Below are 20,149 nucleotides of genomic sequence, written 5' to 3' on the forward strand. Positions count from 1 at the left end.
TCCAGCTGATCTGAACTGTGACGTGAGCTGTCAGGATAACTTTCAGACCCGATGAATCTTCCTGTCCTTCTGTCTTCAGGCGGCTCTGACCTCAGTTCTTGTCGGTCACTTTTGCCAGTTATCGGAATGAAACTGGAGCATCGGCTCATTTTGGTTTCACACCACTAATGAGATTATTTTAACTTCCACAGCCGCTCTGCCTGTGACAGGGTCTGTATCTCAGTCTTAGCCTCACAGTGTTCAACATCACACAACCGTCAGATTCACATGTGCACATGAGAGATAAAGGAGAAGAGGAGGGTCAGGACAAGACAGAGTTTATCTATAATGGATTTAGATATCCTGGGTTAGGGCACGTTCACAGAGTTTAATCTGCAGGTAAGGACCGAGCAGAGAGGCCTCCACACCTGCAGCCTCGTTAGAACGATGTGTTTCCTGAAACACCGTCACCTGCAGCAGGTCGCAGGCTGCAGACGTTCACAGACGTCACTTTTGAGAAGCTGAAACTGTTTTTGTGGAACAACTTCACCTTGATAAACCTTCTGAGGTTCATGGAGGAGAGAAAAAGTCTGAAGAGGTGAAAAAGCTTCAGCAGCACTTCTGTTGTCACACCGAACACTTTCAGCTTGTTTCACATTTTTACTGATCAATTATCTAAATAATTCTCTGTAAAAACTCGACATCTTCACAAATATGTTCTCACAGTTAATACGAGACACAATCAGCTGAACAGCAGCAGTTCAGCGACACGAATGATTAAAAGCGAGAATCTTCTTGTATTGACTGTTTCATTCCTTCTGTCTGAACTTGTGCATCACATTGGGATCTAGAAAATGTGTTTTTAACTGCTTGCTGGTATTTCATTTGAACAATAAATCGATAAAACACATTTATCTATAATGACAGCTGGAGTGGTGTTAGTGGAGTTCATGTCTGTGTCGAGGCCCAACAGTCTCCTTTAATCCAATGAAGCCTTATCGAACATCAGGCCTGATAGTCTCCAATCAGCTGGTAACCATAATTTAATCTCACCAGATCTGCATCACTCATAAACACCAGACGACTCAGTGAAAACGTTGGAGAGAGAAGTTCTTTCTCTCCAGTGATAAAAAAGTCCTGGATCTGTCCGGTTGTCTGGTTCTGAACCAAAAGCAGCTTATTACCACACATACTCAGGTTACCACATGGTTACAGAGTCAAATTTAACGCACTCCAGCAGCTTGTATTCATACTGAAAAATACGATTTAACTAGAAACAATCGATATTGTGTTTGCTGAATTTTTTTCTACATGCGTCAGCTTTTAGGAAGTTGACTTGTCATCGTGTAAAAGCGACTGACAGAAACAACCTGGAGCAGTTACGAGCACTTTATCCAAACAGCCAGCACTTTTCAAACCATGAAAACAACATTAAAATTCAAGTGTTTTTAAGGTTTTAGCAGCTGTATGGAGACCGCTGTGTGTCCAGAGTGAGACAAGATGCCAACAGTCAGTTACTTCAACTCATTAACGTGGGGAAGTTACGTAACGTAATGAAAGTTACAGACATACAGTCATTTTAATTTAAACCACAACGTACCGAACCAAACTGTGACTGTACGACAGAGATAAAAATTTGATTTAAGTTTTGTTCAAATCTGTTCAGAACTTTTAGTGTAATCCTGCTGACAAACCAACCGGCAGACACAGGTGAGGTTATTATGGTCTGTTGTAGGCCTCGTTAAATCAAGATCGTATCACACGTGTTCAGGTCAAGTTTCCCTCAACGCCTCACTGAAACAGGATGTGATGTCACCCATGACAAAATATTGAACGGAGCAGAAATGTAGTAAAAACATAAAAACAGCTGAGAGTTCATAAAAATCCATCCAACAAACCGTCCGTGTTCAGTCTCAACACACACTCACAGGTCAGAGTTCAAGTGTTTAACGAGGAACCTGGACGATGTGAATCAAGCTGTGAGCCGCCTCCATCATCCGCCATGAAAACAGTCCGACTAACAGATGTGGAGCTGCAGAGTGATCAGCCGCCAGATTCACTTTACTGTGTGTCTCCTGCCACAGCAACACACCGATGAGGCATTTAAAGGCTCCTGAGTGTGTGTGTGTGTGTGTGTGTGTGTGTGTGTGTGTGTGTGCAGGCAGTGCACCTGGCTGCTTCCCATCAGGCCTGTGTATGTGTGTGTCCGTGTGTGTGTGTGTGTGTGTTGAGAGGAGGCTGCTGGCCCTTTAAAAGCTAAGATGGTGTCCTATGAGCTGCAGGTTCTGCCTTCTGTTTCCTTCCTGCCTCTCAGAGATCACAGAGCATTTCAAATTGAACCTGAACTAACCTCTCTCTCTCTCACACACACACACACACACACACACACACGCACACACACAGAGGTTTTCCATATTAAATGACAGTGCTGTCAGGTGATGTTCTTGCAGCAGTGAGGTTACAGAACTCCACTAATTGCAGAATAAACTGTCTGAATGCACACACACACATACACACACACACACACACACACACACACACACACACACACACACACACTGACATTCACATTTGGCACATGACAGCTCTGCCTGCTGTGTGCACGCGGATCATCCACACGCACGCACGTCTCCTCTCGTTCATTGACCAATAAGCTGCACTTACTTTCTTGTTACGGGTCTCCGTGTGCATCTCGGTTGCCGGAGCGGTGCAGCGGCGGAGGGGTGGAGCAGCGGGAGCAGGAGGGGGTCGGTCGGGGCTTTGGGTGTAGCTCAGTGAGGGCTGTGAGGGAGACAGGAGGGCTTGTGGGGGCTGGATTTCCACCTTTACAGTAAACAGTCGGGGTATAAAACACGCTCGCTGCCTCTTCAGTGTCTCTGTTCAGTTCATGTCCGCAGCGTCGAAGGCTCCTCTGCTCCCCCCGACACACAGCCAGTCTCTCTGCGTCTCTGCCTCTCTCTGACGGCGTGTTGTTGCCGTGTATTCAAGGGCTGGGCTCTCTCTCTCTGCCTTTTCCTCCTCCGCCTCTCCCTGCTTGTGACCCCACCCTGCGTCCCCACCCCTCATCTCTCTGTCAGTCAGGAGCTGCGCAGCCCTGCAGAGGAGCCGAGCTGCCGGCGATCCGACACCGGCTGCAGGCAGGAGAGGAGGAGAGCGGAGGAGCTGCAGCACTAATGCACGGGAGATCATTCAAGTGCATGCAAACCTGCTCTCCTGCACATATCTCCATCTATTAATGCCATGCAGCGGCAGCGGCGGCGGCGGCTCAGAGACGGTGGAGAGAAGCGCCCATGTCACCTTACTGACGTCAGCCAGCAGGCTAATTGAGGACACTTGAGCTGGAAGGGGAGGGTTGGGAGCGGTTTACAGTATACATTCAGTCAGGCTTTGCAGCATTACGGTTGATAAAATCTCCGATGGATGAAGGGAAGCCAGCCAACCGTGATGATGATGAATGGTGTTTGATAACCACACCCTCTCTAATAAAGCAGGGTGTGGTGCAATACAGGCTTTCATGTGTGCGAGCTTTAATTAGATGTCATAACAGAAAATATGCATGCATGTTACAGCTTATGAGGCTTTCAGCAGAGAGCAACAGACAAACAGCTGATTAAAACAAACTGCGGTGAGAGTTCAACACACAGGCGTTTGAATTATGATCATTTCTGCTCTGACGACAACAAACATGGCTCTATTAGTGTCCCACACTGCTCAAACTATAATCTATATCATCGTTTGTCTCGATTTTTTTCCATTAAACGCAGCTTCTAGTTCATTTTCGCTCATTTGACGGATTCTACTACATTTCCCATGATTCCACGCAGCGGAAGTGGGAGCACAAAGCGGAAACATGCGAAGGTAAACTCAACTAACAGTTAGCGGTCATTTTAATAAGAATTGTGGGATTTTAATCAATCAGATTTGGTGTGAGAACTGGTTTGAGACCAGTGTAACCAGAACGATCCGGTTTAAAGCTGTTACGTAACTTTTTACGTCGATCTGCTTCACGCAGCGCTGTTGTCATGGAGATAGCTAACAGCTACAGCCAGCTATGCTAGCGTTAGCTGCTCTGTTGCTACGCGTGTTTTGTTATTTACACTTTAATTGTGAGATAATACGTTTAACTGGACATGTACATGTATTAAACTACACTGCAGACATGATGGAGTGGAGCTGTCTCACCTCTGTCGGCTGGTTTGGCCTCAGTTTATCTCATGTACAGTCACAGTGTGTTCAAACTGAAGTCAGAAACCTGTTAGCCTTCTCTCTCCTCCGTGTCAGACAGCAGCTCAGGTGGTTTGTACACACTCACCTGGAGATACACTGGTGTTTATTTATACGCCTTCTTAGTTTACAGAAGGATCAGCGATATAGAAGAAATCTTCCATTATGGAGCATGTAGTTTGGTGATGTTTTGTCAGAAGTGAATATCTTAGTAATTAATGTTCTCTCACCAACACAGACATCCTGAGTGTCCCGTGTTGCTGTAAAGCGGCCTGCTTGTTCATTCAGAGGCAGGATGTTTTACTCTTTAACAGACTTCATTGTCTAAAACAATATTATTTAACTAAAACCATAAACTGCACTGGGAATTTAAGAGTTATAGAATACATTTTAGAAAAATAAAATGTATACTGACACCAGTGTGTATCTGTGAGAGGCAGATATTGGTAGATGATATCTGCCAGCCAATATGTCAGTCAGCCTCAACACACAACGACTGTATATCACATGGATCCTTATCTCAATATAAACAGTGTAGAAACATTGTTAACTTTCACATATCTCGCTCCTCTCACACATGTATGATAATAAAGCAATTAATCAATTTAGCAATTAGTTGATCTACAGGAAACCAGTCAGTCTCTTTCTTGATAAATCATTCATCATGCAAGTCATTTTTCTTGCAGTATCATCTAATATTCCCCAGTTCCTGCTTCTCAAATGTGATAACTTGCTGCTTTGTTTCATGTGAATTTAAATTAAATATTTTGGGTGTTTGGACTGGAAGCAGAATGAAGACCGCACACAGAAAATCTGATGGGAATCTTTCACTATCTTTTTCTTTCTTCTTTCATAAAGTTAGAGATTAACTGACAGATTAAACAAAACTGAATATAATAATCAGTCATGATTCTGTTGTCTGTCACTTTAGATCAAACTCTTTTATTTAACCTTCCGGCTAACGATAATTTTTCTTATGTTTTAGTGAGTTAAGATACATTTACAGTAAGACTCTTTTAAGATACTCATGTAAAACAGTCGGACCATCACGTGGAAGAATCACTTTGTTGATGATTGGTCATGTTGTTACACTGAGGTTGTGACCTGCCGTCTGTGTTGTGTTGTCCAGAGTGAGCCGGCGACCGTGTGAAGACGGCCCGCTGCTGGAGGAGCAGGAGACGGAGGGCCAGCGGCAGCTGCACAGCCTCCTGCTGCAGCAGCTCCACACCGACGTCGACATCAACCGGTCAGAAGCCTCTGTTAATACCTCCTGTCATAAAAATATGAAAACATTATGTGTGGAGAGAGTTTAAAACCAAACCTCGGGGTTTTAGTGCTGTTTCATGTCTCATGGTCACATTCTTTGAACTTCCAGCTGACCAGAGTTTCTTACAGTCCTGCAGACACTAGCTGGGTTTGAGGCAGTTTGTAGCTACAGTAATGGACCACGATACAAAGTTCTGACTGATGTTGTATCCAAATACATACAGTGAAAAGTCTCCCATAACTGAAAACATTCTGGAGTGAAATGTTCTGGTTTCAAACAAAATCTGCCTGTTAGCTGCAGCATTGAATTCTGTAATGAGACAGTATTTGACTTCAGCTCAATACAGGAGATAATATCTGAAGATAGATAATAGATCCATCATTTTAGCAGGGAAGTCATCAGAGCTGCAGCGAATAACGATTAGTTGTCAACAGTTAGATTCTGATAATTGATTATGAGCATTTTCTGGGATTTTACAGGCCCAGAAACTTATCAATGAATCCAGAGAATGACAGACAGATTAATCAACAATAATTACAATTGCGAGTCGCAGCCCTCCATAAAACTGTGTTGAGATCAGTTTGATTTCAGGATGGAGTCCTCGGATCTGTTGAGGACAAAATGTTTGTCCAAAGCTTCATTCAGATGCAAATTCTGGTTAAAACCTCCCCGGACGGATTTACTGTTGAACAGTGACAATAAAAAAACAATAGCAGCGTTACTAAAACCTTCCTGTGCAGCTCGGTGGGAAAAGAAAGCAGCTTTATTCCCACAGGAGCTCCATGCTGTATAGAAAACTGCTCTGTTGTGTTGCCTTCACACAGCGCGACCGGGAGGAGGTTTAATACACAAACCAGCAGGGATCCATATTCTCTCTCAGACGTCTTTGTATCAGTAAAACATCAGAGAAACATTCAGGTCATGTGAATCCTGCAGGATGTAAACATCATGTAACAAAACCTCCTGTCCCACAGATGTGTAGCCAAGAAGCAGTGCTTCGCCCCGGCGGCTCTCTACCGGCCGTTTGGAGATCAAGCAGCTGGAGTGAGGAGCCTCTCCCAGTTTCAGGCCCTGCAGGACGGGGAGAAAGAGCTGGCCAGCTTACGGGAGCTCGGCCTGACCGAAGCAGAGATCGAACTGTGGCAGAGCAGAGACGAATCTGTGGCTGCAGAGAAGGTAAAACCTGCTGAGAGCAGGAGGAGCTGGGTTCATTCAGGGCTCATCCAAACACATCCATTTACATTTTAGGGCATTTAGCTGACGCGTTTGTCCAAAGTGACTGACAGTAATCCATACATACATGATGGCGGCGGCTGCCGTGCAAGGTGCCGACCAGCACATCAGGGGCAGTTCACTATCTTGCCCTTCTGATAACAAGACACTGGCTTTACCCCCTGAGCCACAGCCACCACTCAGTTGTCATTGATTGGAAACTCTACAGTTGTCTATAGATGTGATAAATGATAAGCATCCATCCTTGTCTTCCTCTTCTTTGAATGCTTGAAAATGTCCGGCAAAAAAAATACATAAACATAGAAGTCAAAAGACTTTTATTTAGATCTGAATCACCTCCATATCAGCTGAAACTTGACAAATGCTCATTTTTGTGATCAATAATTAATGAAACATCCACATGTATGACTGTTAAAATGTTACATATACTTATAATCATGTACATAAATTGTCCAGATCCAGCACAGTAATCTGACCCCGGCTGTGTGTCCTCACAGTCCCACGGTGTGTGTGCAGCTCCAGGTGTGAAGCAGCAGCGCCTGCAGGTGATCAGAGACAAGATCCAAGCCAGAGACGAGCTGCTGTCCCGCCCACAGCGATTCGCCTCCAGCCGGCCGCTGTCACGCCGCGAAATGGAGATCGAACGGGCGCTTTTCCAGGGAAACGACCGGCTGGGTTTCCTCACCGCACTTTACCATCGAGGTACAGAGAGGCGTCGACAGCGTTTACAGAGACGGGAGATGGCTAAAGAGACGTCAGAGAGACGATTCGTCATAACAACTGTACAGAAACATCTCGCCTCCAAAGAGACACATTTCAGTTACTTAACAGATTTTCTGACCCCGAGCAGTTCAGACTTCAGTTTTAGACACAGTTTCTAAAAAGCTTGTTATCTACAGGCCTTAAATTACAGCTTTCCATAATCTTCAGTTTAGTCTCAGAAGGCTTAAATATCTTGTGGTTCCTTCACATGACTGCCAGAGAAGACTTTCACTATTTTCAGGCTTTTCAAAAGATGTTATAGATCAAAAAAATTCCGAAAAATACACAATTTAACATCTGAGATTTTAACTAAGGGAACATTTCACCTCATTGTCTCCTCACTGCCATGCTGATGCAAAATCAGGTGACGTATCGTAGTCCACAAAACATTCTGGAGCGTAATCCAAGTCTCCAGAAGTCTGAGATCCCAGACTGATTTGAAAAGCTCAAAGTGTCAGCGCTCATCCCAAACGGTAAAGATAACATCCTCTAAAACGTTGTGATCTCGTCACTTCTGCAGACTGAGATCTCAGCAGATGAGCTGCGTGGAGACATCTGATGTTTTAAATCTCAGCTGCCTCAGTTGTTCGGCAGAATGCTGCAACTCTGTTTTACTGTGAAGCTCCAGAACTGTTCTGTGGACACGACTCTGACTTTCATCAGCATGGAGGAGATGACTGAGTTTAAATTTTGGGGTAACTGTTCCTTTAGTGAAAGGAGAAATCAAACTTGTGATCTTGGGCTGATCACAGAAGAGAGAAGTGTGAGAACATGGACTGTCTTTTTGAGAGAAATCAGGTGACGTAGTGAAACAGTCACCTTCATGCGTCTCACCTGTGCTGTTGTATTTTCCTCCAGGTGAAGTAAAGCAGGACGACCAGCAGGGGGAGTCCTGCTCTGATCCGATGGACTCGCTCTACAGAGACGTATTCGAAAAGGGAGGACAACAAGCGTCGCTGCAGGACTCTGACAGAGACACAGGTGGAGCACCACACCTGCTGACACATGCAACTGTATCTGACCAATCACAGGACTCACAGAGAGACAACAACCAATCAGAAGAAGCTTCTGACCAGCATGGTGAAAGAAGCAGCTTGTCAGGTTTGAGTTCAGACCCCTCAGAGCAGCAGCTCGTTCAGGAGGACCCGAGGAAATCACCTCCAGCTGCTCCAACACATATCAACATCAGCCAGCCAATCGGCAGTCTGTGTGGAGCGGTGAAGGCGGGGTCAGGGAGACAGCTGACTGTCAGGGGCGACATCGAGACGATCACAGACGAAGAAATCCTGAACAACCGAGAATCTGAGGACGGGATCCGGAGCATCCCGAGGTTCAGGAACTACGAGTCGGGAAAACCCAACAAGGTATAAATTTCATGTGTGTGGCACCACAGAAGAAGAGCTTCAGACAAGGAGCTGATACTTAAACATGATCTTTGTCCCTCTGCAGGTGTTGTGTGTGAAGAACCTGAGTCCACAGGCCTCAGTGGCCCAGCTGGTGGCGCTGTTCTCCAGGTTCGAGCAGGAGGACGGACTGCCGGTCGTTTACCGCCTGCTGACCGGACGGATGAAGGGTCAGGCCTTCATCACGCTGCCAGGTGAGAGACGATGACGGTGATCCAGTGGATCAGAACCACCGACAGCCTTGATAAACTGTGGACTTCCTGATTTAAAGTGTTCTGGTTTCCTGTTGGCAGACGCTGAAACGGCCCAGAAAGCCTTGCAGCTGGTCCATGGATACCGGTTGCTAGGGAAACCTTTGGTGGTTGAGTTTGGCCGTGAGCGACAGGAAGACGAGAAACAGAAGAAGAAGAAGGAGGAGGAGGAGAAGTAACAAGTGTTTGTTCCTGACAGCAGAGATGTAAATAATGTCCGATGTGATTGTATTTATTTATTATCTGGATTAAATTGTGGAAATCTTTTTACTAAACTCTTTGCCAGGAAGTTTCTGGGTTACAGTCACTTCTTTTTACTGACTCTTTATTGTCATCAACACAGAAATGACGATAAGGAAACTAATAACTTCAGACAAAACTAAAGAGGATGTAGAACATTCAGATGTACTTCCTGTCACATGTTTAACACATTCAGGTTTATATTTAGTTTTTCATAATGAGACGATTTCCTCTCAACGATAATCTGAAGTTTTATATGAAGAATGTGATTTTTGTAGCCATACTGTTATAATTCTAATTTTTCTAACTGAAATTCTGTGAGAATTTCACCAATTTTTAATATTTCTGTATCTAAATAAAATGTTGCTTGATCATTTTAATTATTGTACCATCAAATATAATTTTAATATAATAATAATGATAAGGACAACAGCATTTGTTCCAACTCTGACAAATGTTTTCATTCTGAACTGATCCCAGCTGACAGTTCAGACACCAAGCCCTCTGACCTCATTCTAATCATTATTGATTTATTATGTATCAATAAATGCAGACATGTACATCTGCAGTCAGAGGAGTGTGTACAGTTTCAGTTTCATGACTGTAAATCAGGCACGATGACTCTTTGGTATCCGTTTAAATCTGGTGTTACTCTTCTTCTGGACACTAGGTGGAGCTGTTCAGCCGTCACGAGTCAGGAGAACATGTTTTATTGATCTCTCTTCAGGGAAATTCAATTTAGACCACTTCTGAAAGGAGCCTCACCCCAAAAAACAGCTTCCATGTGTCAAATAGACTTTGTTCAAACTGACAACATGTATAAAATCACATTAATGTTACTGTCTGTCCTCACTGAGCGCTGCATTTTTAACTGTCCTGCAGAAAATGTCCACTTGAACCTCCTCTGTGTTTCCACTCATCATCTTCCAGATCATTCATATGAATTGTTTAGTGCTGTGTTTTTTGATCCTGTTCCTGGTCCAACACGCCTGACTCAAAGGAACGGGTCGGTACCAGGAGCCTGATGACGAGCTGATGGGATCAGTGGAGTACAGGTGGTCTGATGCCCCTCACAGAACAGTACAAACCACTACATCATGTTCTCATGTTAGTTCATGTCTTAAGTCGAGCTGCAGCAGTAATCTTTTACCTCACCTACACACCTGTACCTGTACCTGTCCTCAGCTGGAGAACATGAAGCTGAGACCAACTTCTCTATTCTTAGATCAGAAACTGGTTTCCTGCAGGTGAGTTGTAAAACTTTCTGTACTTCTGTTGACCTTATTTTGTCTAAACTGAGAGACGACACATGTTTCTTCTGGTGTGTGTGTGTGTGTGTGTGTGTGTGTGTGTGTGTGTGTGTGTGTGTGTGTGTGTGTGTGTGTGTGCATAATCCACTTATCTCTGGTGTTCTCTCGGTCAAATGTGTATGTTTGTGCTGAACCAGTTCACTTCCTGACTGGGTTGCAGTTCCCTTCACTGCCTGGGTTTAGGATTCGTACCACCCGGGTACTAAAAGCCCGTGTTCTGCCTGCAGTGTGAGTCCCAGTCTCATGTTCGAAGATCCAATCAGCACTGAGAATATTTTTATATTCTGAGAACGTTAAAGATCTCAAAGAGTTCTGGCAGTTTTGTAACTGTGAACTGACCCAGAGAGCAGTTTTGGTCCGTGGGTCAAACTGAATCGATCGGACTGAAGCGGTTCTGTTTTGTTTGCTCAGGTCTGTTTGTGTCGATGTTCTGTTTGCCTCGGGTTCAGGGCTGTGATCTCTCGTTCGCTCTGCACTGTGAGAAACATCAACAGAAACTCAGCTCAGTGTGTTTATTAACAGCTGCTCAGTGGAACAGCCTCCATGTTCCAGTTCTTCTGTTATTATGAGCAGAGTTGTTCAGTCTTACAGATCTGATAACTGATATTCTTGCACATTTCTCACCAACATCTGCAGGTTCTGTAGATTATTTGAGCAGCTTGTCGCGTCTCCAAATGACATTTTGAGACCGAAGTGTTTTGTTGCCGACTCTGAATCTATTTTTATCAGTTTCTTGGTGTGAACGCCTCACAGATATAAAAACTGGGACGCAGCTAGATTCACTGATCTGGTTTTAAAAGTCAAGAATCAAACAAAATGACAATAAGAAAAGTTTGCATTTTATTTCCAAATAGAAAATAAACTTGAAAAATGTGTCTGTGTTCGATTCAGTCGACAGGAAGTAGTTTTCTGATCCGACACATCAGCAGTCAGGAGCGATCAGCTGAGGGAGGATGAAGCGTGAACACCTGGACATGAAGTCAGAGTTTTAAATGTCACCTGGTGGTTTCAGGTTTTTGGTCCTCAGACTGGTACAAAAAGTGAAACCAGTGATCTTTACACAACTGACACTGTGTGTAACTTCACAGCCAGTGTAGGCCCGGTTCAGACGGACCACCACCGCTGATGAAGACCCGCCAACTGCAAACACTCTCCTGTCAGAGCACCTTACAGTATGATAATAAGGCACAAAAATAATTCATATGAGTAAACAGCTTGAAGACTTTTGTTTCTGAGACTATACTGTGTCAGAGTCTCAGGTGGTCCAGCAGAGTCAGGGCTCAGTTCTGTGACAGTTTGGGTTCAAGTATTCACAGACACACCAAATAGCTGAGTATCAACACCAGACTGTCCGAATAAAGAAGAAGAAGAGGAAGCTCAAGCAAACATCAGCTGAGAGTTGAAATGTTCAGAAGATCCAACGATCAATAAAACAGAATTCATTTCACTGAATTTTACAAACAACTTCACGAGATTAACTTTACATCAACAGCTGATGTCTGCTTGCATCAGAAACTATCAATGCTTCATGGAGAAAAAGAAGATGGCTGCTGACATTAAAGGAACAGGTCACCCAAAAATACAAATTAAAATATCCAGTCATCGTCTCCTCAAACAGTTCTGGAGCTTCACAGTGAAACTGTTGCTGCATTCTGCTAAACAACTGAAGTCAAAATCAGAATCCCCAAATCAATCTGAGAAGATGATATTAACAGATATCTTCACTGCAGCCGCTAAAAGTGTTAGTCTGACTTTATATCATCAGGAGGAGGAGAGGAGGACTTTATATCATCAGGAGGAGGAGAGGAGGACTTTATATCCTCAGGAGGAGGAGAGGAGGACTTTATATCATCAGGAGGAGGAGAGGAGGACTTTATATCCTCAGGTGGAGGAGAGGAGGACTTTATATCATCAGGTGGAGGAGAGGAGGACTTTATATCATCAGGAGGAGGAGAGGAGGACTTTATATCCTCAGGAGGAGGAGAGGAGGACTTTATATCATCAGGAGGAGGAGAGGAGGACTTTATATCCTCAGGAGGAGGAGAGGAGGACTGGAGTTACATTAATGGGTGAACTGCTCCTTTAATCTTCGTCTGTGTGTGTTGCTCCTGAGGTGATGGTGATGTGTGACATCATATAAATGTACAACTGTAAGAAAAGATGAAACATCTGACGAGAGAAACTGTCCGACAGTTTGTGGCGGTGTTGTTGTGGCGGTCGTCATGGTAACTGTCCTCCAGCTGTTCCACTTTCTTTAACAAAACTTTCCAGAAATCTTCAGAGTTGAGCGACAACATTCATTTGAATACACTGTTTAAATATATTGAATCAAACGATGGAGTGACCTCAGACGTATCCTGTGATGTCATATCCTGCCGCAGTGGGCTTCTTGGCACCTTGGGCTCCAGGTGCACCCTGGGAGCTGCCGCTGGCGCTGCGGACCAGCGTCGCCCCCCTGCTGGCTGTGTTGATGCCTCCAGCCTGCAGGGTGGGGTTGCGGTAGGTCTGTGAGGTTGTCCGTGCGCCTGCGCCCAGCGTGCCGCCTCCTATGGGATACGGATACCCCCCGCCGTGCCGTCGGCCACGCCCGCCATCCTGCTCGTCGCAGCACGACACACACAGCAACCCTCCTCCCAGCATGGAGACGAGCGCAGAGGCCAGACCGACGTACAAACACTCCCCCAGCTCGTACTTCATGCTGGAGGGTAAGTTTGGTCGGTAGAAGGTCTGGACCACCTCGTGTGTGGTCCACGCCACAGGTATGAGCGCCAGGAAGCCCGCAGCAAGGAATAGACCGCCACCGGCTCCGGCCACACGACTCTTAACTGCACCTGAACCCTCCAAGCAGAGCGTGCACTGCATCCCCAGGACCGCCACGGCGATGGCGAGGACCGACAGCACGATGGAGATGACCATGAGGGCTCGAGAGGCCTGCAGGTCGGCCGGCAGGGCCAGCATGGAGTTGTAGGTCTCGCACTGGAAGGCCCCCGTGCTCTGGTAGACACACTCCATCCACAGGCCCCTCATGTTGGCCACCGCCGTCACGATGTTGGAGCCGATGTGTGCAGAGATCTTCCAGTACGGCAGCACTGTGGACACCAGTGTACCCAGCATCCCCAGCAGGCCCAGGAAGAAGCCCATCAGCTCCAGAGCTGCTGACGCCATGGCAACAACTGTGATGGAGGACACCAAGAAGTAAACACAGTGACCCGGTCGGACCTGCGCCGTTATTACAGCACAGTTTTACAGTTTTACAGCGTACAGTTATTTAGAATAATAAAGAAAAATAAGAATAAAGTCAGTAAACCGGAACATGGTTAGTTAGCTACTAAAACACTAACTTCAGTGATAACCAACGTTAATTTAACGCTAACCTGAAAGTGTTTTCTGGTTTTTGTTAACTTGCTAAAGGTTTAGATAACCAGCTGCTGCCATAACAGGCACCCCAAATGTTAGCTTGCTGGCTAACTATCAAGCAGGCTAATTTAATAAACCAGCTGCTGCTACAACAAACTTCCACATTAACCTGAACGAGCACCTGGATTTGGCTTTGTTAGCTCTCTAACTGTTAAGCTGGCTAATTGAATAAAACCGCTACTACCACAACAAACATCCTCAAACATTAACATCAGCATTAACTTGAATTAACTGGTTTTGGCTTTGTTCGTTTTCTAACTGTCAAGCTAGCATTTACCCTGATTTTAGCTTCTGTAAGTCTTCTCAGAAAACCGTGAACAAGGTTAGCTAACACTAATCAATGCTAACTTAAATGCTTACCTTGACTAGCAGCTGGTTTTTGGCGTTATTAGCTTGCTAAACTGTCACCCAGGCTAGCAACTGGTGGCTTTGTTTTGATGTAGATAACTTTTATATTCTAGGCCTGCTAGTATACACATGAAATTGGATTTAGATCCAGCGAGCAGGTTCTGTGAAAGCATTTTACCATTTCGCTGTTAGGGCCTGTAAGATTTCATGTTGAAGGACATTTTTTGAGTCTCATTCTCAATATTTTGGGATTGTCAGACGGGACCTAAAGTGTGACGGGTCTGAGTAGAGAGAGAACAGAACGCGTCAGTATTTGAAGAGGACCTTTAAGGTGGTTCTATGTCCACAGCTCTGTGTTGTTTAATCTGGCAAAGTCCACCCATTTGAACCCACTGACCCAGTTAACGTTAGCACTGAGCTAACACACATGAACTAACCACTAGATGTCAGGTGAGATGCTTCTTATGAAGAGGAAAGTGGACAAATGAACATCAACCCCTCGTGAACAATCATTTTAACTGTGGGTAACTAATTCCCTGTTACAGAGTCAGGACGGTGGTCACACACTGAAGGTTAAATGTTACAGTGTTTATCTAACCACTGTTGGTTAGTTGAAGTTTTTTGAGGGCAGTTTATGTTTTATATATTAGATTATTTTAGAGATTGTTCCACAGATTTTGCCGTGCAGCTGCAGCCTTTTAAACTCTGTTAATGAGAGACTATCTCACATGGATTTAATAACTCAAGTGTATTTAAAAACATTATTTAAATGCTGCCAGTTGCCATCAAATCAGCAGAACAAATATTCAAACCACAGACATGCTGACTCTGCTGATTCTTGGTCAGGATTAGGAAAAGATCGTGTTTTGTCACATTTTAGCTTAAATATTCGTGGTTCTGTCAGCAAGAACAGAACTGGGATAAGACCTGCGAGTGTTGAAACACGGTCTTGAACAGTGGTCACTGGCTTGGTATCCTAGCTGTAGCACCATCACCTCTCCTCCATCTCCTCACATGAAACCCAGCTAAGAAACGGACACACCCGAATTTTACTCTGGTGACTGAGCTCACTCTAACCTGCATCCATCACTTTCTGGAGGCATATCGCTTTTAATTCAAAGTCACTCAACACACACACACCACACACACACACCACACGCACAGCCCAGATGCATGCATTACCTGAGAGTGCTGCAGGTTGTGGTCGAGCCAGACGCTGGATGGGTGGAGGGTGTAATTGTGTTGGTTTGCTGCAGGAGCTGGAGGTGCAGCAGGAGCAGAGGATGAGGAGGTGCAGCAGGAGCAGAGGATGAGGAGGTGCAGCAGGAGCAGAGGATGAGGAGGTGCAGCAGGAGCAGAGGATGAGGAGGTGCAGGATGAAGCCTGCAGTGTGTACAGAGTGTGTTCTCCACTGTTGGATCAGACTCTGACTGCCTCCTCAGACCTTGACACAGTCGCAGCTGTTGTGCTGCTGCTCTACTTGTAAATGTGGTGCCGGCTGCATCGGACCGAGCCAGCCAGAAAACACTTTTAGAAGAAACACAATCCTTTAAGTTTGATTTACTGCCTGCTGGAGGAGTGGGTCCAATTAAAAGAGCAATGAGGCAGAACAACAGAGTGAGTTAGAGGCTGTGGTCCTGATCCATGTTGTCTGATGAGCTGCTGGTTCTGACTGATCTCTGTCCTTCATCTGGACTTTCACCTCCTGTCATGAACGCACACACAGACACACACAGGCATCATCGCTGCAGCAGGTTAATCATTGTCTCATCGGTCAGTTCTCCAGAACAGATGCAGCTCCATCCACAGCGGCTCGGTCCTGCAGAACAGAACATTCAGAGGACTCGTATGAATATTTCAGCACATCAGTGAGAAATGTTTAATTCAGAGAGCTTCACGTCACTTTAGTGGAAAGAAAAGAGCAGAACCTTTCATGTTACGACTCGTTTAGTCTGCAGAAACCCTAAAAAAACTGAGCTGAGCTTTTTCATTTCAATTAAAACAAGCGAGTGAATACAGCAGCCCGAGGCCCGACAGAGGTTCTGTTGTCTTATCTTACTTTAGACTCCTTTAATCAGTTGTTTGGTTTTATTTCATATCCTTCTTCTTATTATTATTCCTCCTTTCTTTTCTTTGTCTGTGACTTTGTTCGCTAATTCGGTTCATTTTCGTTTGTTCTTTGTCTCGTTTCTGTTTTATTTCCACCATCAGAGTGAAGCTGCTGAACTTCAGCTCAGATCAGATGAACTGTCTTTAGAGTCGATATTGTTTTACAGTAACTGATTCATTAAACACGAGAGTTTAAAACTACACATTTTTTACACTTTAGCACATGAACGTTGATGAAATCTTTATTATTTTAAAGTGTGTTTAAGAACTGCTTTCCCTGATTTCCTGGGAATTGAAGTAAATCAGAAAAACCTGAAATAGATCCCAGAATAATGTGTATAATTATATAATTATAATTATACACAATTATATGTGTTTTCTATTAATGTTATGAGGCTTTAAATACCATACAAGATCGTACAAACATTTTTTTTTGTATTTTTGCCTAAAAACAGTCACAAGTAAAGATATTTACAATTTAAAATACATGTATAAAAAGTATTATAATCAGCCCTGACTGACCACAGTTAGAAAAGTGATGATGATGAAATGACCTCATCACATGTTCACACGCTTTTACTTTATTTTGTTTGCAGAAAACATAATTTGTTGATGTGGAAAACTCATGAAAACAAAGTTAATAACGTTTAATTGATATATTAAGAAATAAAGTGACGTCGGCCTGGATTTATTTACACGTCTTTAAATTAAAGCGTCAGAATATTAAAGAAGGAAACAAACAAAGTGTGACTAGAAATATGGAAAAAATAAATTACTGGAATAATGACAAAAAATATGTTTTTAATTGTTTTTGCAATTTAAAAATGTGATCAGTAGTTCATCATTTAAAGGTGACATAAGGAAATAAAATTGGAAAATCTAATCATCATGTAAAGTGTGTTTAAGAGTTATAAGCACCACTTTCTAAAAATCCTTCTTCCACATTGATTCATGTGTTTGATTACATGAAATGAAACTTATTAAGTTTTGTACCAGACGTCTTTACAAACACTGAAGGTCTGCAGCCGTTCTGCTGGCAGCTTCCAGCCTCCGTACATCAACACTTTTAATCTGCCATCACTTCCTGTGAATTTACTGCTCGCTGCTGTGACACCAGACTTGGCCGCCTCTCGTACGTCCTCATCCATCAATCGTTTCCTCGGACGTCCATTTAAAGATTGCTGCTGCTGAGAGCCACGACATCATCCAATCACACAACACGTCCTACGTACCACGGAGGAGAGTCTCCAGAGGACGGACACAGACTCATGTCTCCCTCGTCAGGCGTCACCTGGACCGTCGACCGGCTCCATCGGCGCCGTGTCAGTGTCAGTGGTCTCGGTCCTCCAGTCTGCAGCTGATCCCGTCCTGAAGCCCGAGCCTGTAGGTTCTAAGCCCTCACATAGCAGCAGCATCATAATGGGATTAGCTTGTAATCCAGTCACTTCCCGAACATGAAGTGGACTGAGAGGGCAACGTCCACACTCCCAAACACTGAGCCTCTATTATAAATCACAGAGAGGCTTTATCTGGACCTGCTGCATGTTAACCAGCCTTTGTTTCCCTCTGCTGAGGCTGACTGCTGCCCGTCACCGTGACTGAGCCACAGCTACACAGAATATTAAACATCCTCAACATCAACTGTCACACAAACTGATGGTGGAGGAACTAAAGCTCTCTGACAGTGTGTGGACAGGTGAACATCACACCTCTGGGTCAGAGTTAAACACGTCCCTGCAGAACCACGGGCTCTGACCCGGCGCTGTAACACGTCCGCTCCTCTGGGACGGCTTACTGCCAGATTTAGGAAGGCGGCTGTTGGGATTTGCTCCCATTGAGTCACAAGCGCATTAGTGAGGTCAGCGATCGTGTTGGGAGATGAAGTTCAGTCGAGCCAGCTCAACCTAAAGGTGCTGAGGTCCAACCGAGGTCAGGACCGTGCAGCCAATCACAGCAAACATGTCTTCATACAGCTGCTGTGAGCAGAGAGCAGAAACCAAAGTTCACAGTAATCTGTCTCAGGTGAACGGATCTCAATCCTCTTGTTGTGGTCTGAATACCTGAGATGACTCACAGAAACACCTCGAGCCCGACGAGAGAAGGAAAACTGTTTTAACAAACAGCAACACAACGCACAGTTTCAATTTACATCCTGTGTGTTTGTTTGTCCTCTCAGCTGTCAGACGCTGATATACAGTCTATACAGGAGACTCAGACACACCTGAGGACGTTCACCTGTATCTCAGGTTCATACATGCAGGAATGGTACCTGAGCAACATGCTGTACGTATCAATCATCTCGATGTTGCAGATTAACCTGGATCAATAACACAAAGTCACCAAGAATAAATCCAAAGATTCTATAGTTAGTTTCGTGTCCACAGCCTGCTGCTGCAGGTGTGCTGACCCTCAGGTGAGAGATGGAACTGAGCATCTGTGAGTTTGTAGTCTCAGTGTGAAAGAGATGTTTTCCATCCAGCGGGTTTGATTATTGATTGGCAGCTGTCAGCCTTCAGTGTTGTTCTATAATCTAATCAACACCTAAAGTATGATTAATAATAAGCCTCCAGTGAGCTTGTAAACATCATGAACTACTTCATGTATTTCACTCTGGAGTGTTTACCTGTCTGCATTGACTGATCCTGGATCAGGTGTTATCAGGGTGTAGTTTGTGTCTCGTGTCACTAGATGGAGACAAAGAGAGTTTGTTCAGCAGAATGTGATTTTATCTGAAGGATGAACAACAGAACAGAAGTTAAAGGACGCAGGTGAACACAACATGCAGGAGATGTTGCTGTTATCTCAGACTGAGAACAACAAGGTAACAATGTTCAGGTGTTTACAGCCTTTAGTGGACCGGTTCTGTTTCTCATCCATTAATATGAAAACAGACATATTGATAATTATGTTTAAAGGTGTAGAATCAATAAGGAACAGTCTTCTTCCTCCTCTGTCTGAACTGTAGTAGTCTGTTTCATCATCTTCAGGTGTGATCAGTCAGGTGTACAGACTCTTTGGCGACACCAAGTGGTCAAAATGAAGAACTGCACTGTTGAGTAAACGCAACAATCCAGCGGATGTTCAAAATGTTACTGGTTATTTCATCAACAATATATTTTTTGTTGAGCTAAAACATGTTTTAATGAAAAAATATCTTTTGTTTTCACTAAGAACGTTGACATGCTGAATATGAGGAGCACTAAAATCCAACGAAAAGAGGTGTTGAAGAAGTTACAGAGGAACCTGCGGATCATACATGGAACCCAGTGACAACAGAAAACAGAAAACAGAAAGATTAATTAGATTAAATGTAAAGCGGTGTGTCACATTCAATGAGTGTAGGATCAGGAGATTTTGAATCGATGAGTCACAAATCTGCGGAGTATACATGGATCCTAAAGACAACAATTTTGCATTAAAAAATGTTCATACAAAACCAGTGAAACCAGTCAAATCAAATGTAAAGACGTGTCTCATTCAGCCAGTACAGGAAGATATTTCTGCATACATTTTGAGTGGATGAGTCACGTGACCTGGAGGTTATTGTAAAAACTGCCTAGTACACATTGGTCCTAATACAGAAAAGCAGATTTTCTGTAAAATAAA

At 44.2% G+C, this 20,149-nt stretch overlaps 3 protein-coding genes and 1 long non-coding RNA gene across 9 annotated transcripts in view; 1 reads left to right on the plus strand and 3 right to left on the minus strand.

The window, feature by feature from the left end:
* Nucleotides 1–3,282, minus strand: part of klf8 (Kruppel-like factor 8) — a 57,890-nt gene extending 54,608 nt beyond the window's left edge. Inside the window, exon 1 of one of the 2 annotated variants that reach the window (XM_037120359.1) lies at nucleotides 2,644–3,282. In XM_037120359.1, the coding sequence (XP_036976254.1) occupies nucleotides 2,644–2,670 (27 nt within the window). In that variant the 5' untranslated portion in view covers nucleotides 2,671–3,282. The remainder of the gene's footprint in view (nucleotides 1–2,643) is intronic. The other variant, XM_037120358.1, reaches the window with a different exon arrangement.
* A 470-nt stretch (nucleotides 3,283–3,752) lies between these two features.
* On the plus strand, nucleotides 3,753–9,394 carry rbm41 (RNA binding motif protein 41). 2 transcript variants are annotated; one of them, XM_037120355.1, is made up of 7 exons: nucleotides 3,753–3,837; nucleotides 5,333–5,449; nucleotides 6,445–6,646; nucleotides 7,201–7,405; nucleotides 8,324–8,829; nucleotides 8,915–9,062; nucleotides 9,162–9,394. In XM_037120355.1, the coding sequence occupies exons 1-7, from the start codon at nucleotides 3,830–3,832 to the stop codon at nucleotides 9,296–9,298; spliced, it is 1,323 nt and encodes a 440-aa protein (XP_036976250.1). In that variant the 5' UTR covers nucleotides 3,753–3,829; the 3' UTR covers nucleotides 9,299–9,394. The 2 variants fall into 2 exon arrangements, with proteins under 2 accessions (XP_036976250.1, XP_036976249.1); XM_037120354.1 differs by lacking the exon at nucleotides 3,753–3,837 and adding an exon at nucleotides 4,047–4,272.
* Nucleotides 7,288–8,421, minus strand: LOC119031713. Its single transcript, XR_005078674.1, has 2 exons — nucleotides 8,300–8,421; nucleotides 7,288–7,447 (listed from the first exon to the last, which is right to left on the minus strand). It is a non-coding gene; the product is annotated as an uncharacterized LOC119031713 (long non-coding RNA).
* Nucleotides 9,395–12,652: 3,258 nt separating the features above from the next.
* cldn2 (claudin 2) lies at nucleotides 12,653–17,842 on the minus strand. 4 transcript variants are annotated; one of them, XM_037119618.1, is made up of 3 exons: nucleotides 17,776–17,842; nucleotides 15,617–16,253; nucleotides 12,653–13,842 (listed from the first exon to the last, which is right to left on the minus strand). In XM_037119618.1, exon 3 carries the CDS (start codon nucleotides 13,832–13,834, stop codon nucleotides 13,016–13,018), a length of 819 nt encoding a protein of 272 aa, XP_036975513.1. In that variant the 5' UTR covers nucleotides 13,835–13,842; nucleotides 15,617–16,253; nucleotides 17,776–17,842; the 3' UTR covers nucleotides 12,653–13,015. The 4 variants fall into 4 exon arrangements, with proteins under 4 accessions (XP_036975513.1, XP_036975514.1, XP_036975515.1 ...); XM_037119619.1 differs by lacking the exon at nucleotides 17,776–17,842 and having other exon boundaries at nucleotides 15,617–16,257; XM_037119620.1 differs by lacking the exons at nucleotides 15,617–16,253; nucleotides 17,776–17,842 and adding an exon at nucleotides 14,447–15,559.
* Nucleotides 17,843–20,149: the final 2,307 nt, after the last annotated feature.

This window comes from Acanthopagrus latus, chromosome 13 (assembly GCF_904848185.1).
Source record: "Acanthopagrus latus isolate v.2019 chromosome 13, fAcaLat1.1, whole genome shotgun sequence".
Lineage (NCBI taxonomy): Eukaryota > Metazoa > Chordata > Actinopteri > Spariformes > Sparidae > Acanthopagrus > Acanthopagrus latus.

Excerpts from the sequence above, each read along its gene's own strand:
- rbm41 (XM_037120354.1), top strand. The coding sequence starts at position 4,139 with ATGATGGAGTGGAGCTGTCTCACCTCTGTCGGCTGGTTTGGCCTCAGT. Across the intron at positions 5,450-6,444 it reads ACCGACGTCGACATCAACCG|ATGTGTAGCCAAGAAGCAGT; the intron begins GTCAGAAGCCTC and ends CCTGTCCCACAG. Across the intron at positions 6,647-7,200 it reads AATCTGTGGCTGCAGAGAAG|TCCCACGGTGTGTGTGCAGC; the intron begins GTAAAACCTGCT and ends GTGTCCTCACAG.
- cldn2 (XM_037119618.1), bottom strand. The coding sequence starts at position 13,834 with ATGGCGTCAGCAGCTCTGGAGCTGATGGGCTTCTTCCTGGGCCTGCTG.